This window comes from Oncorhynchus mykiss, chromosome 8 (genome assembly GCF_057628025.1).
Source record: "Oncorhynchus mykiss isolate SJ-2025 chromosome 8, ASM5762802v1, whole genome shotgun sequence".
Lineage (NCBI taxonomy): Eukaryota > Metazoa > Chordata > Actinopteri > Salmoniformes > Salmonidae > Oncorhynchus > Oncorhynchus mykiss.
Window position 1 is genome coordinate 72,232,925 of NC_143029.1, and position 16,660 is coordinate 72,249,584.

At 39.8% G+C, this 16,660-nt stretch overlaps 1 protein-coding gene across 1 annotated transcript in view; it reads left to right on the forward strand.

Moving 5' to 3' along the window:
- Nucleotides 1-16,660, forward strand: part of LOC110530455 (ankyrin repeat domain-containing protein 13C) — a 30,322-nt gene that overhangs the window by 4,207 nt on the left and 9,455 nt on the right. Inside the window, exons 4-7 of the mRNA XM_021613522.3 lie at nucleotides 8,279-8,364; nucleotides 9,680-9,725; nucleotides 16,054-16,120; nucleotides 16,258-16,402. Of these exons, the coding sequence (XP_021469197.2) occupies nucleotides 8,279-8,364; nucleotides 9,680-9,725; nucleotides 16,054-16,120; nucleotides 16,258-16,402 (344 nt within the window). The remainder of the gene's footprint in view (nucleotides 1-8,278; nucleotides 8,365-9,679; nucleotides 9,726-16,053; nucleotides 16,121-16,257; nucleotides 16,403-16,660) is intronic.

Sequence of the window (16,660 nt, forward strand, 5' to 3'; positions counted from 1 at the left end):
GGATTGCGTATCACTGCAGAATGCTGTGATAGCCATGCTGGTTAAGTGTCACCAGAAAATAACCACATTTGGACTCATCAGACCAAAGGACAGATTTCCACCGGTCTAATTTCATATTTCTTAGCCCAAGCAGGTCTCTTCTTATTGGTGTCCTGTAGTAGTGATTTTTTTTGCAGCAATTTGACCACAAAGGCCTGATTTCTCATAGTCTCCTCTGAACAGTTGATGTTGAGATGTCTGTTACTTGAATCCTGAAGCATTTATTTGGGCTGCAATTTCTAAGGTTGGTAACTCTAATGAACTTATCCTCTGCAGCAGAGGTAATTCCGGCTCTTCCTTTCCTGTGGCGGTCCTCATGAGAGTCAGTTGATGGTTTTTGCAACTGCACTTGAATAATCTTTCAAAGTTCTTTTAAATGTTCCTTATTGACTGACCTTCATGTCTTAAAGTAATGATCAACTGTCGTTTCTTTGCTTATTTGAGCTGTTCTTGCCATATTATGGACTTGGTCTTTTACCAAATAGGGCTATCTTCTGTATACCACCCCTACCTTGTCACAACACAACTCATTTGTTCAAACGCATTAAGAAGGAAAGAAATTCCACAATTGAACTTTTAACAAGTCACACCTGTTAATTGAAATGAGGTGATTACCTGAAGAAGCTGGTTGAGAGAATGCCAAGAGTGTGCAAAGGGTTGCTATACTGAAGAATCTCAAATAAACAATATATTAAGATAAGTTTCACACTTTTTTGGTTACTGCATGATTCCTTGTGTTTTTTCATAGTTCGATGTCTTCAATTGTATTCTACGATGTAGAAAAGAGTAAAAATAAACCCCTTAAATGCGTAGGTGTGTCCAAACTTTTGACTGGTGCTGTTTGCATATATATATATTATTATTTATTTATTTATTTATTTTTAATATATTTATTTTTAAACTTTGAATATATTATAGAGCTACATTATGCTTTTATCCTATATATTCTGGAATAATTTTCAGCACGGGACATATCCTGTAACGACCAGTGGTGTAAAGTACTTAAGTAGTACTTTTAAGTATTTTTACTTAAGTAGTTTTGGGGGGTATCTGTACTTTACTATTTAGATTTTTGACTACTTTTACTTCCCTACATTGCTGAAGAAAATAAAGTACTTTACTGAATATTTTTTCCCTGACACCCAAAAGTATTGTTACATTTTTTATGTTTAGCATCACAGGAAAATGTTCCAATTCATGCACTTATGGTCGTCCCTACTGCCTCTGATCTGGTGGACTCACTAAACACATGCTTCATTTGTAATTGATGTCTGAGTGTTGGAATGTGCCCCTGGCGATCAGTGAATGAATAAATAAATAATGAAACTGTGTCATTTTATTTGCTTAAAATAAGCAATTTGAAATTATTTATACTTTTGATACATAATCCTCTTAAGGATTAGCCCCCTTTTTTTCAAATTTCGCCCATAATATCATACCCAAATCTAACGGCCTGTAGCTCAGGCCCTGAAGCAAGGTTCTGCATATTCTTAATACCATTTGAAAGGAAACAATTTGAAGTTTATGGAAATGTGAAAGGAATGTAGGAGAATATAACACAATAGATCTGATAAAAGATAATACAAAGGAAAAAACCAACCGTTCTTTTGTATTTTTTGTACCGTCTTTGAAGTGCAGGAGAAAGGCCATAATGTATTACTCCAGCCCAGGTGCAATTTAGATTTTGGCCCCTAGATGGCACCAGTGTATGTGCACAGTTTTAGACTGATCCAATGAAACATTGTATTTCTGTTCAAAAGTTTGTATCAAGACTGCCCAAATGTGCCTAATTTGTTTATTAATAACTTCATGTTCAAAATTGTGCACTCTCCTCAAAAAATAGCATGGTATTCTTTCACAGTAATAGCTAATGTAAATTGGAAAGTGCAGTTAGATTAACAAGACTTTAAGCTTTCTGACAATATCAGATATGTCTATGTCCTGGGAAATTTTTATGTTACTTACAACCTCATGCTCGCATTAGCCTACGTTAACTCAACCGTCCCGTGGAAGGGACACCGATCCCAAAGAAGTTTTAAGTATATTTAAAACCAAATATTTTTAGACTTACTCAAGTAGTATTTTCGCGGTAGACTTTCACTTTTAAGTTAGTTATTTTCAATTAAGGCATCGTTACTCTTTTACTCAATGGGTACTTTTTCCACCACTGGTAATGACACAGTTCCGTTTTACTTTGTATATACAGCATGGTGTTTAGGGACATGGTTTTGACGTCTTTGGTTGTTATCTTTATGATGCGTCATTCAAACACATATAAGCCTAAATTCCATCACTATCGGGAAACCGGGTCCTGTTAGGCTGTAGACTGACCGATTGCTCTCTGGTGCTGTTTTGGGGTTGGGTTCTAGGCTGGCCCAGCTAGCCAGCCAAAGCCATGCTGGGGATTTTCTCTGCACGCTCGGTCTGCATCCAGACGTCCTGGAACCCAGCCTGGCCCAGGGCTTAGTGTGACTGAAGGGGCACTGAGCAGCTCTACAGCTGGCTGGCTCCCTGGCTCTCTGTCTGTTCACTTTAATGCCCATGCTTCTAATGCATTTAACACAGCACTGTAAACTAGAGGTCTTAATATAGGTTACATTTTATTTGTGTTGATTATGTGGATTTGTTAGGAATACTAGTTAGTGAAGAGTCTGTTTTTTTTAATGGTGAGAGTATCGTAGAGGGATGAATGGGCTTCACTAGCTCGCTCAGTTTTTTTCTGTTTAATGCCTTGTTAGCAATTTTTTTTTAACTGCATAACACTATTATAAATAGGCTAGTTTAAATAGGCTAGTTTATAAAACATTCCATGCAAGTATTTGTGAAGTAATTGTGAAGGTTAGGCAAAACATATATATATTTTTTTATATATCAAAATATATTACAAATCTTTATTTCCCTTCAATTAAATTCCCTGTTATATGTTGACCAGGTTAGAGCTATGACCCTGTCATCCCAGCATGTATTAGTATGCGTCTCCAGTCCTGCAGTAGGGATGCTTTGGCAGACTGGGGACAGAGGTCAGGCATGGGAAGGTCAGATCGCAGTGGGCAGGGAGGAGACAGCAGCTTGGCTCCATCCACACAGTACACCAAGGACACGCAAAGGCAGCCAAACTCTAGCCAGTGACTGTGGCAGTACTACTAGTGGTAAAATGAAAAGTTTTTAAAGATTTATTAGTCGTACGTACTGTGCCTTCGGGAAGTATTCAGACTTTCCACATTTTGTTAGGTTACAGCCTTATTCTAAAACTGATTAAATCGTTTTTTTCTCCCGCATCAATCTACACACAATACCCCATAATGACAAAGCAAAAACTGTTTTTTAGACATTTTAGCTAATTTATTTTTATAAATTATAAAACGGAAATATCACATTCACATAAGTATTCAGACCCTTTACTCGGTAGTTTGTTGAAGCACGTTTGGCAGCGATTATAACCTTGAGTCTTCTTGGGTATGACGCTACATTCTTGGCACACCTTTATCTGGGGAGTTTCTCCCATTCTTCTCTGCAGATCCTCTCAAGCTCTGTCAGGTTGGATGGGGAGTGTTGCTACAAAGATAGTTTCAAGTTTCTCCAGAGATGTTAGATCAGTTTCAAGTCCGGGCACTGGCTGGGCCACTCAAGGACATTCAGAGACTTGTCCCAAAGCCACTCCTGCGTTGTCTTGGCTGTGTGCTAAGGGTCATTGTACTGTTGGAAAGTGAACCATATCCCCAGTCTGAGGTCTTGAGTACTCTGGAGCAGGTTTTCATGAATGGTCTCTCTGTACTTTGCGCCATTCATCTTTGCTTCGATTCTGACTAGTCTCCCAGTCCCTGCCGCTGAAAAACATCCCCACAGCATGATGCTGCCACCACCATGCTTCACCGTAGGAATGGCGCCAGGTTTCCTTCGGTTGTGACCCTTGGCATTCAGGCCAAAGAGTTCAATCTTGGTTTCATCAGACCAGAGAATCTTGTTTCTCATGGTCTGAGAGTCTTTAGGTGACTTTTGGCCAACTCCAAGCGGGCTGTCATGTGCCTTTTACTGAGGAGCGGCTTCCGTCTGGCCACTCTACCATAAAGGCCTTGGTTGACCAAGGCCCTTATCCCCCGATTGTTCAGTTTTGCCGGGCGGCCAGCTCTAGCAAGAGTCTTGGTGGTTCCAAACTTCTTCCATTTAAGAATGATGGAGGCCACTGTGTTCTTGGGGACCTTAAATGCTGCAGACATTTTTTGGTACCCTTCCCCAGATCTCTGCCTCATCACAATCCTGTCTCAGAGCTCTATGGACAATTCCTTCGACATCATGGCTTGGTTTTTGCTCTGACATGCACTGTCAACTGTGGGACCTTTATATAGACAGGTTTGTGCCTTTCCAAATCATGTCCAATCAGTTGAATTTACCACAGGTGGACTCCAAGTTGTAGAAACATCTCAAGGATGATCAATGGTCACAGGATGCACCTGAGCCCAATTTCGAGTCTCATAGCAAAGTGTCTGAATACTTATGTAAAGAAGCTATTTCTGTTTTATTTTTAACACATTTACAAACTTCTAAAAATTTCTAAAAACTTGTTTTCGCTTTGTCATTATGGGGTATTGTGTTTTGATTTTTTTAATATTGTTAATCCATTTTAGAATAAGGCTGTAACGTAACAAAATGTGGAAAAGGTCAAGGGGTCTGAATACTTTCCAAAGGCACTGTATGTACGGGATACGCATAGGATACATCGTCCAACAAAATGCTTACTTGCAGGCTCCTTCTCGACAATGCAACAACAATAAGAAATAGCAACAACAACAAAAAAGAATACTAGGGCTTATTATTATACTGTACAAAAATATAAACGCAACATGTAAAGTGTTGGTCCCATGTTTCATGTTTCAGATCCCAAGCATCTTCCCATATGCACAAAAAGCGTATTTCTCTAAAATTTTGTGCACAAATTTGTTTACATCCCTGTTAGTGAGAATTTCTCCTTTGCCAAGATAATCCATCCACCTGACAGGTGTGACATATCAAGAAGCTGATTAAACTGTGTGATCTTTACACAAGTGCTGGGGACAACAAAAGGCCACTCTAAAATGTGCAGTTTTGTCACACAACGCAATGCCACATATGTCTCAACTTTTGAGGGATCGTGCACTTGGCATGCTGACTGCAGGAATGTCCACCAGAGCTGTTGCCAGATAATTTGAATGTACATGTCTCTACTATAAGACGCCTCCAATGTCGTTTTTAAGAGACTATGGCAGAATTTCCAACCGCAGACCACGTGTAACCACGCCAGCCCAGGACCTCCACATCAAGCTTCTTTACTTACGGGATCATCTGCGACCAGCCATCCGGACAGCTGATGAGACTGAGGAGTATTTCTGCCTGTAATAAAACCCTTTTGTGGGGATATTTTATATTTTTTATTGGCTGGGCCTAAGACCACCTATGGCTGTGCTGCTGCCCAGTCATGTGAAATCCATAGATTAGGGCCTAATTAATGTATTTCAATTCATTGATTTCCTTATATGGACTGTAACTCAGTAAAATCATTGAAATTGTTGATTTGATTTGTTCAGTGTAAGAGTCAGCTGCAGAAAGAGAGTGATGGGTCATTACACGAAAGGAGTGCCTTTTGGTTTAACTTGGTGGGAAAAGATGTTCTCACATAATTCTAACATTCTGTCAGAAAGAGCACGTGTTCAACTTAATAAAAACATGTTTTCCCATCTCAAGAGGTTACATAAAACTTGACTATAGTAAGTGTTTAAGTACCAAATAAAGTAACAGGGTTGACCATTTCATCTTAAATCAGCAATCTGTCCCCTTGTGACAGGAGGAATGGAAGCTTGTTGTGTGCAACAGGGAGGGGCAATTGAATGCAAGCGTCACTTTAAAAAAAATATATAAAAAAATACATTTCTAGCTAGTCTATCTATGGGCAACAGAGTTGACGTGTTATGCTCGACCTGCTCAGTTTTCCAACACACTGATCAAGGTTACTGGATACAAGATAGAGATATCACTCCAATTATAATTTGCAATTATCACTCCAATTTATAATTTGCAAGATAGCACACTTTGAAATCCATCCAGAAACTCATTAGGGGTGTTGTATCACTGAAGTTCAGCATTTATTTAACTGTGCAGTGTGTAAGGTGACTCATGTCATAGGCAGCCTCCCCTTTGTACTCTGCTGCACCACAGAGCCACAGTCTGGATTTGCTGGCTGCATCAGTGTTTGAGCAACTGCCCCTAAAAAATAACTTTTCATTTAGAAAACAGCCTATGTGGCATCGATATGAGTCAAACATATACAGTGGGGCAAAAAAGTATTTAGTCAGCCACCAATTGTGCAAGTTCTCCCACTTAAAAAGAGAGAGGCCTGTAATTTTCATCATTAGGTACACTTCAACTATGACAGACAAAATGAGAAAAAAAATCCAGAAAATCACATTGTAGGATTTTTAATGAATTAATTTGCAAATTATGGTGGAAAATAAGTATTTGGTCAATAACAAAAGTTTATCTCAATACTTTGTTATATACCCTTTGTTGGCAATGACAGAGGTCAAACGTTTTCTGTACGTCTTCACAAGGTTTTTACACACTGTTGCTGGTATTTTGGCCCATTCCTCCATGCAGATCTCCTCTAGAGCAGTGATGTTTTGGGGCTGTTGCTGGGCAACACAGACTTTCAATCCCCCTCCAAAGATTTTCTATGGGGTTAAGATCTGGAGACTGGCTAGGCCACTCCAGGACCTTGAAATGCTTCTTACGAAGCCACTCCTTCGTTGCCCGGGCGGTGTGTTTGGGATCATTGTCATGCTGAAAGACCCAGCCGCGTTTCATCTTCAATGCCCTTGCTGATGGAAGGAGGTTTTCACTCAAAATCTCACGATACATGGCCCCATTCATTTTTTCCTTTACACGGATCTTTGTCCTCCAAACACGACGAGTTGAGTTTTTACCAAAAAGTTATATTTTGGTTTCATCTGACCATATGACATTCTCCCAATCTTCTTCTGGATCATCCAAATGCTCTCTAGCAAACTTCAGACGGCCCTGGACATGTACTGGCTTAAGCAGGGGGACACGTCTGGCACTGCAGGATTTGAGTCCCTGGCGGCGTAGTGTGTTACTGATGGTAGGCTTTGTTACTTTGGTCCCAGCTCTCTGCAGGTCATTCACTAGGTCCCCCCGTGTGGTTCTGGGATTTTTGCTCACCGTTCTTGTGATCATTTTGACCCCACAGGGTGAGATCTTGCGTGGAGCCCCAGATCGAGGGAGATTATCAGTGGTCTTGTATGTCTTCCATTTCCTAATAATTGCTCCCACAGTTGATTTCTTCAAACCAAGCTGTTTACCTATTGCAGATTCAGTCTTCCCAGCCTGGTGCAGGTCTACAATTTTGTTTCTGGTGTCCTTTGACAGCTCTTTGGTCTTGGCCATAGTGGAGTTTGGAGTGTGACTGTTTGAGGTTGTGGACAGGTGTCTTTTATACTGATAACACGTTCAAACAGGTGCCATTAATACAGGTAACTAGTGGAGGACAGAGGAGCCTCTTAAAGAAGAAGTTACAGGTCAGTTGAGAGCCAGAAATCTTGCTTGTTTGTAGGTGACCAAATACTTATTTTCCACCATAATTTGCAAATAAATTCATTAAAAATCCTACAATGTGATTTTCTGGATTTTTTTTCTCTCATTTTGTCCGTCATAGTTTAAGTGTACCTATGATGGAAATTACAGGCCTCTCTCATCTTTTTAAGTGGGAGAACTTGCACAATTGGTGGCTGACTAAATACCTTTTTGCCCCACTGTATTCTATTGTCAAAATTGACTACAAAGTGTAAGTAGGATAACTTTGGTTTTAAAGTCAGAGTAGTATCAGGCAAAACCCCATTGGATTACTGTTACAGTATATCACTTGGTTGAATGATTTATCACTCTGTCATTGACTGGCTGGGTATCTCCTTTTTCTTCTCTGGCTCAGACCTCTCACTGTCATTGAAGCGTGGGTTTACAAAGCTCATCTTCTTTCACTTTTAGGTTTAGTGTTGTGTAACGCTTTTGAAAGTTGCTTTTTGCAAGATCATCTGCCCTTGTAATCCCTTCTGCTGTGTGTCTGGTCTCAGGGTAGAAACTTGCACATATAGAATATCTAGGCTATGGAAAATATTGGCTTTGTCTTGTATGGTGTTGTATAGCAGTGCCTTGCTATGGCTTTGTTGTGATCTCCTTCTTCTCCCATCATCAGTCACAGCCATACTGCGAAAGCTGAAGCAGCAGTCCAGAGAGAGTGTGGCGGACAAGAGGCCCAAGCTGCTGAGAGCGCTGAAGGAGGTGAGGCTTTGACAGCCAACTGGGCTAGCCTACTACAGCATCCGGTTATACACAATGTATGGCGTGCACAGATCCTTTGTGAAAGTACTTGAGCAGCGCTTAATTTATTTTTGCCAGTGGAGTGGAATAAATGTAATATTTCCAAAACTATTTGACATACAGTCAGTCGGGTCCGAAATTATTGACCCCCTTGATAAAGATGAGCAATAATGACTGTATAAAATAAATAATACAAATACCTAACTATATTGTATGCTCCAAACAATTGAGAAATGGTATTATTTTATACTAATACAACAGCTCAGAGAAAGAGATTTTGTTTAACAAGTAATACTTTTTTTCTCAGAAAGGTAGGGGTCAAAATTATTGACAACTCAAAGATTCTTACAAATAAGGTTTAGTATTAGTATTTGGTCCCATATTCCTAGCACACAGTGACTACATCAAGCTTGTGACTCTACAAACATGTTGGATGCATTTGCTGTTAGTTTTGTCAAAGATCAAACTGCCAAGACATGCTAATCTCCCCTGTTATTTGTAATGGTGAGAGGTTAGCATGTCTTGGGGGCAGGATCTTTGACCCTCTAACTTTCTCACTCATCATTATTCATTCATCATTATCTATAATCATGGTAGCATCCACATTAATGTAGAATTGTTTAGAAACATATTATATTCTTATTTACAATTAAGGTGGCTCCAAAATGACACGGCATTATTTACCATTCATTTCTGTTGGGCACCAAATAATCTTATACACAACCAAAACAAACTGCAAATGAATCCATGAAGTCATTTTGTGCTTGGAATATGGGACCAAATACTTTACTTTTGGCAACTTTATTTATAATAATCTTTAGGGGTGTCAATCATTTTAACCCCTACCTTTTTGAGGTAAAAAAAAAAAGATTACTTGTTAAACAAAATCTCTTTCTCTCAGCAATTTTTTTATGATAAAATAAAATAATATATATATTTTTTTTTGCATACAAAATATCTCTATCTGTATGATTTATTTAATAAATTAATAATTGGTCATCTTTATCTAGGGTGTCAGTAATTTCAGTTGGTTTGTTCCATAGCTAGTAGTAGTATCAGTTCACTACCACTATCTGTCCATACCTTTCTTTAATCTTTCTCTCCAACCTCAGCATCTATTCATAATAACAGCACCAAAATACATTTTCCCCTTTTTAAAATGTTTTTAACAATTTACAGCTATAAAGGAACTGATTTGTGCATTTTGTTTGATAGTGTGTGGCTTGCATGACAATATAATAATGTACAACGTTTTTTTTTTTTTAAATCTTCATAGCTTGGTGACTTCTACTTTGAGCTTCACTGGGACTTTCAAAGTTGGGGTGAGTCGCCGCTACATGATATGCAATACATTAAAATAAGCTGCATCGAGCCAACATTTCCTGTCACACACTCTATTCATTGTTATTCTTAGTGCAGGACACCTTCGCCAGGTAGTTTCATTCTCCAATCTAATTAGCCTGTATTTAAAAATACAAATAAATGGTCTGTTACCATTCTATCTTGGCTGTGAGTGTGGTGTGTTAATTGCTTAATTATTAAGAGGGTTTGTGGTGCTCTTTCGGCTCAGGGATTTGTTAAAGAGATTGTTTGGGATTTTTGTTTTCTATGTCTCTGCGTGCAATATGAAAGAAGGTAGTGGTAGTTTTGCGAGCCAATGCTTCGTGGGGGTGGGGCGAGGGTGGACTGTGGGAGGGGTCTCGAATTGTTGAGGGACAGCTATTGGAGAACTGTGGGGGGATCTTGGAGGGTTCGTGTTCGGGTTCACGTTTTTTGGCCTGGTGGGAGATCTGTCAACGTGCCCTTGAGCAGGGCATGGACCCTGGATGCTTCTGTGTGTCACTAAGAATGGGAGTCTGTTGGATGACTGGTATGATGTAGTTGTTGAGCGGCTTCACTGCAAGTATATTACATGTTTTGGATAGTCAATAAAAAAAAATAAGTTAGCATTGGCTCGCAAAACTACCTCTAACTGGCACTAGCTTAGCACAGGGGTTTATATTCGGGCCCCCCCTTCCAGCATTGGGGAATATCCGGCACCTCCCCGCACGTTCCACGTATATTTCTATGGGCACAAGCACTGTTCATGACACAAACTGTTCACACCCCTCTTGTTAGTGGAGAGAATTTTGCAGGTTTAAAGTTTATTTCCTGCCATTCTACACATTTGTCATGGGGTGCAAAGAACAATTTTGCAGTTTTAAAGCAAATGTTCATGCAATTCTATACATTTTGCCATGCCTAATGTGTATTCATGTAATATTTCAGTGACAAAAGGCACAACAGAACATTGTACGGTCTACACTCAGTTTGTTGTTTATATTAAAACATTTTAATGAAATTGATTTTAATCAGAACTAAAGTTTTGTTGCTAAGGATTCCACGACACGGTTAGCCTTTACAACTGGGACTGCAAGTTTGTGTTCCATTTTTTTGCATGGATTCCGCGAGTGCTAGCTGGCTGTACTACAGACACCTGTCGTCGTCGTGGGAAAGACTCGTTGTTATCTTTTTGTAAAACAACTGGTTGCAGTAAAGAGCCAACCTGGATACTAAGGAGATCCTGAGGGAAATCGTGGAGTACCAACAGCTTTACGCTATGGAGGAACAACATACTCCCTCACAAAATAACTTTAACCTGACATAAAAAAAAGAAAAACAGATTTATCTACAGACACGGACAATTTACTTGCCGTTGAAGTAGAGGCTAGTGACTGGCTGGAATCCATGCAGCGCTGGAAAATTGTGTGAGTAGGTAGCAGGGCTGAGGGGGAATTTGGAGTTCAGCCAGAGTGAAATTCTCATGCTCCAAGGAGAAAACAAGGCACTCACAGCCAAGGTAAAAATCCACGATTCCTACATGGATTGTCTACTCGGGGAAAACAGGGTGATGACGGAGTCAGTAATAGACATACAAAGTCATAGCATGCGTGAAAATATTTTTTTTCTCGGGGATTCCTGAGGACGCATCCAATAATCCAGAGGGCGCGAAACCAAGGGTCCCCGACCGATCATCCGATCATCACAATGTTTGAATACCAACAAAAGAAGCTAATCAAAAGCAGGGGAAGGGAGCTTAAAAGGACCAAATTCAGTCTCAATTACCAATTTCCCAGGAAGATAAACGAACGTCGTACGAGACTGTATACGGTACAAAGGCAACAAAGGGAGAAGGGTAAGCTTTCTCAATGTGGACAAACTCTTTATAGCTGGACAGCTATTCCGAGACAGCTCCATAACACCATGGCTGTACTAAATTCTACAGGGACTTCAGGTTACAAAAAAAGAAAGTATGGGAACTGTAAAAACATTAGAAATAGTGGATATTTGGAGACTAAAAAACCCCGACCTAGTGAGATAAACATGGAGGAAACTTAATCAAGCTAGTCGTCTTGACTACTTTCTTGTCTATTTCTCTCTTGCATCAAAGGTCAAACAAGTTTTAATAAGAAATAGAATGCGATAGGATCATCATCTAATTGGCATTCACATAACTTATAGATTTTCCACGTGGACATTGATTACATTTCCAAAGTTTACTGGAGGACAACTTATTTTTAACTAAGACAAAATAATTTATAACTGAATTTTTCCAGTATAATATAGGTTCAGCAAATCCCCTTCTTGTTTGGGATACCTTTAAATGTACCTTCAGAGGTCGTTCAATTCAATATTCATCAATAATAAAAATAGCAGTTACTGGCTAAAGAGACCAGACTAACAAGGGAAATCCATGAACTAATAATAACGATACTAATGAGATACAAAATAAGTTAGAGGATAAACAAGAAGAACTTGTGGAACTTATTCAAGAACGTTCTAATGTAATCTATTACAAAAATAAAGCTGGATAGAAAAATGCACAAAATTCTTCAGGAATCTCCAATACAGAACACTAACAAAAAGCCTTTGCAGAATCTCTTTACCTTTAGACGGAGTCATCTATGATTATCCTAATTATATTTTATAAGAGGAAACTAATTATTTTAGGCAGATGTTCTCTTTTCCGTCTCATCCTCTCCCACTGAATGAATTTTACATTCAGGAATTATTTCCAAATAAAATTAAAAATTGATAATTAACAAATGTACAGAAAAATCAGTGCGAAGGCCAAATTTCAGAGGAAGAACTTTTTGAGGCTATTGAACCTTTTCAGCCTGGAAAAACCCCAGGGCTTGATGGCATACCGGTAGAGCTATTTCAAGCCTTTTTTGATATACTTAAAGCTCCATTGTTAGATTGTTTTAACTACTCCTATTGAAATGGTAGTCTGTCAGGTACTCAGCAGGAAGGTCTGATTTCACTATTATTAAAATACTATCTATATAATGAATATGAATTGGGTGGGTTGAAATTATTAAATATAAATATAAAACCTCTCTCTAAAAGCTTCACTTATTCAAAAGTTTTACTTGAACCCTATCCAATTGTTTTAGTAGCTACTATCTTGTCTCATCGCTACAACGAAGGTTGAAAGTCATGCGTCCTTCGATACACAACCCAACCAAGCCACACTGCTTCTTAACACAGCGCGCATCCAACCCAGAAGCCAGCCACACCAATGTGTCGGAGGAAACACTGTGCACCTGGTAACCTTGGATAGCACGCACTGCGCCCGTCCCACCACAGGAGTCGCTGGTGCGCGATGAGACAAGGATATCCCTACCGGCCAAGCCCTCCCTAACCCGGATGACGCTAGGCCAATTGTGCGTCGCCCCACGGACCTCCCGGTCGCGGCCGGTTACGACAGAGCCTGGGCCTGACCCAGAGTCTCTGATGGCACAGCTGGCGCTGCAGTACAGTGCCCTTAACCACTGCACCACCCGGGAGGCCTATATAGAATTCTTGCCACCAACAAAATGTTGAAAATGTGGGGCATAAAATCATCAAAGTTTTGCAGATTTGGTTGTGAAGATACAGAATCAATAGACCATTTATTTTGGTATTGCCCTCAGGTAGCCTGCTTCTGGTCTTAGGTTCAGGAATGGCTTAAAATGCATAGCATTGATCTAAAATTGACCCTTTAAATAGTACTGTTATGTGATCTGGAGAGACCGTGTAGGTCAATTACTAATATACTAGTACTCTTAGTAAAAGTATTTATTTTCAAATCGCAATCCGTAGATTCTATTCGATTAGATAGATTGAAATTGTATGTTATCCATCACAGGATAGTTGACACATACATGTAATACATGCATTGCTGTTATGATTTTAGTTGTCCTTGATGTCCTTTTTTTTTTTTTTTTTTGCAGTGTTTGCTGTTTTCTTCTGTCTTTTTTTCCTTCTCCTTAGTTCATTCTCTTGATTGTTGGTGCATTGGGGGGGTTCTTGGGGGTGGAGAATGGAATTAATTGTATTTTTTTTATTTTTCTTCTTCTGTGGGAGGGGTCTCGAATGGTATTGACCCTGGATGCTTCTGTGTGTTGCTACAAAAATAAGTTAGAGGTAGTTTTGCGAGCCAATGCTAACTGGCGTTAGCGCTAGAAGTTTACATACACTTAGGTTGGAGTCATTAACTTGTTTTTCAACCACTCCACAAATTTCTTCTTAACAAACTATAGTTTTGGAAAGTCGGTTTGGGCATCTACTTTGTGCATGACACAAGTAATTAGTCCAGCAATTGTTTACATGCATATTATTTCACTTATAATTAATTGTATCACAATTCCAGTGGGTCAGAAGTTAACATACATAAGTTGACTGTGCCTTTAAACAGCTTGGAAAATTCCAGAAAATTAGGTCATGGCTTTAGAAGATTCTGATAGACTAATTGCCATAATTTGAGTCAATTGGAGGTGTACATGTGGATGTATTTCAAGGCCTACCGTCAAACTCAGTGCCTCTTTGCTTGACAACATGGGAAAATCAAAAGAAATCAGCCAAAATGTGTAGACCTCAACAAGTCTGGTTCATCCTTGGGAGCAATTTCCAAATGCCTGAAGGTACCACGTTCATCTGTACAAACAATAGTATGCAAGTATAAACACCATGGGACCACGCAGCTGTCATACCGCTCAGGAAGGAGACGCATTCTGTCTCCTAAAGATGAACGTACTTTGGTGTGAAAAGTGCAAATCAATCCCAGAACAACAGCAAAGGACCTTGTGAAGATGCTGGAGGAAACGGGTACAAAAGTATCTATATCCACAGTAAAATGAGTACTATATCGACATAACCTGAAAGACCACTCAGCATGGAAGAAGCCACTGCTCCAAAACCGGCATAAAAAAGCCAGACTACGGTTTGCAACTGCACATGGGGACAAAGATCGTACTTTTTGGAGAGATGTCTAATGAAACAAAACTGAACTGTTTGGCCATAATGACCATCATTATGTTTGGAGGAAAAATGGGGAGGATTCCAAGCCGAAGAACAACATCCCAACCGTGAAGCACGGGGGTGGCAGCATCATGTTGTGGGGGTGCTTTGCTGCAGGAGAGGCTGGTGCACTTCACAAAATAGATGGCTTCATGAGGTTGGAGAATTATGTGGATATATTGAAGCAACATCTCAAGACATCAGTCAGGAAGTTAAAGCTTGGTCGCAAATGGTCTCCCAAATGGACAATGACCCCAAGCATACTTCCAAAGTTGTGGCAAAATGGCTTAAGGACAACAAAGTCAAGGTATTGGAGTGGCCATCACAAAGCCCTGACCTCAATCGTTTAGAACATTTGTGGGCAGAACTGAAAAGGCGTGTGCAAGCAAGGAGGCCTACAAACCTGACTCAGTTACACCAGCTGTGCCAAGAGGAATGGGACAAAATTCACCAAACTTATTGTGGGAAGCTTGTGGAAGGCTACCCAAAACGTTTGACCCAAGTTAAACAATTTAAATATATTAAAATACTAATTGAGTGTATGTAAACTTCTGACCCACTGGGAATATGATGTAAGAAATAAAAGCTGAAATAAATCATTCTCGCTACTATTATTCTGACATTTCACATTCTTAAAATAAAGTGGTGATCCTAACTGACCTAAGACAGGGAATTTTTACTAGGATTAAATGTTAGGAATTGAGTTTAAATGTATTTGGCTAAGGGTATGTAAACTTCCGACTGCAACTGTATATGGCCTAAAAAGACGAAATATAAAATTAGTAGCTGACATGGGCTAGTTGATCTGGACATTTCTGACAAGGTATGCAATGACTAACGTGACAAGAGGAACTGACGATGCACTAACCAGTTTCGATATTGCACCACGTACTTTCTACTATTACAACTTTCAGGATTAAGTTTAAAGCCAGACTGAATTCCTTTCAAAAATAAAAGTACAAATTGAGGGGGGGCTGACCCTTCGGGGAGGGCCCCACAGTTTGGGAACCACTGGCCTAGTGCAACGACTGGAAGTCTAGCTGTACCTGAAGACTTCATCTTTTTCCCTAAGCTAGTTAGCATTGGCTGGCGAAACTACTTCTAACTTCATCATACTGGATACAGAGACACAACAATTGTATCCACGAGTTCACCTGACTCTGGGGAAGTAGATAACTATCCCTTTAAAGCCCATGCATTGCCTAGCCACTGGCCATGTTCATTTATATACCACATAATGATACCAAATATTATCTCTGCAGTTTGTCTTAATGAATCTTATCCGTTAACTACTGTTGATCATTAGATTTTATTTCTCGTGTCTCATAGTGCCCTTGCTCTCCCGTATTTTGCCATCTGATAACTGCAAGATCTACAAGCAGGGGATCAACATCAGGTAAGGCATCACATACACGTTTGACACAGACGCCAGCTACAAGTTGTGAGGATTATAGCTGGCGTGTGCAACCACTCATCTCCCAGAGTTAACCCATTACACTCTGTCTCCTTCTCTCTCTCTTTCTCCTTTGACAGACTGGACACAACTCTGATAGACTTCTCAGATATGAAGTGTCAGAGAGGAGACCTCAGCTTCATCTTTAACGGAGATGCTCCGCCCTCCAAGTCCTTCTATGTCCTGGATAATGAGCAGAAGGTGTACCAGCGGATACACCACGAGGTGATCTATATGGTTTGGTACCATGTCCTCCAAACCACACAACCCCACATGAATGTGATCTATATGGTCTGGTACCATGTTCTCCAAGCCACCCAACCTTACACGAATGTTTGTATTGCCCTGGCAAAGGTTGATTGATTGAAAGCTCAGCTATTGTTACAATGGATCATATTTTTTTTCTTCTGGAATCTAATGTGTGTGGAAGTTCTCTTTTCACCATGTCACCCATAAAGATAATGGGACCTATTGAATTCTGTG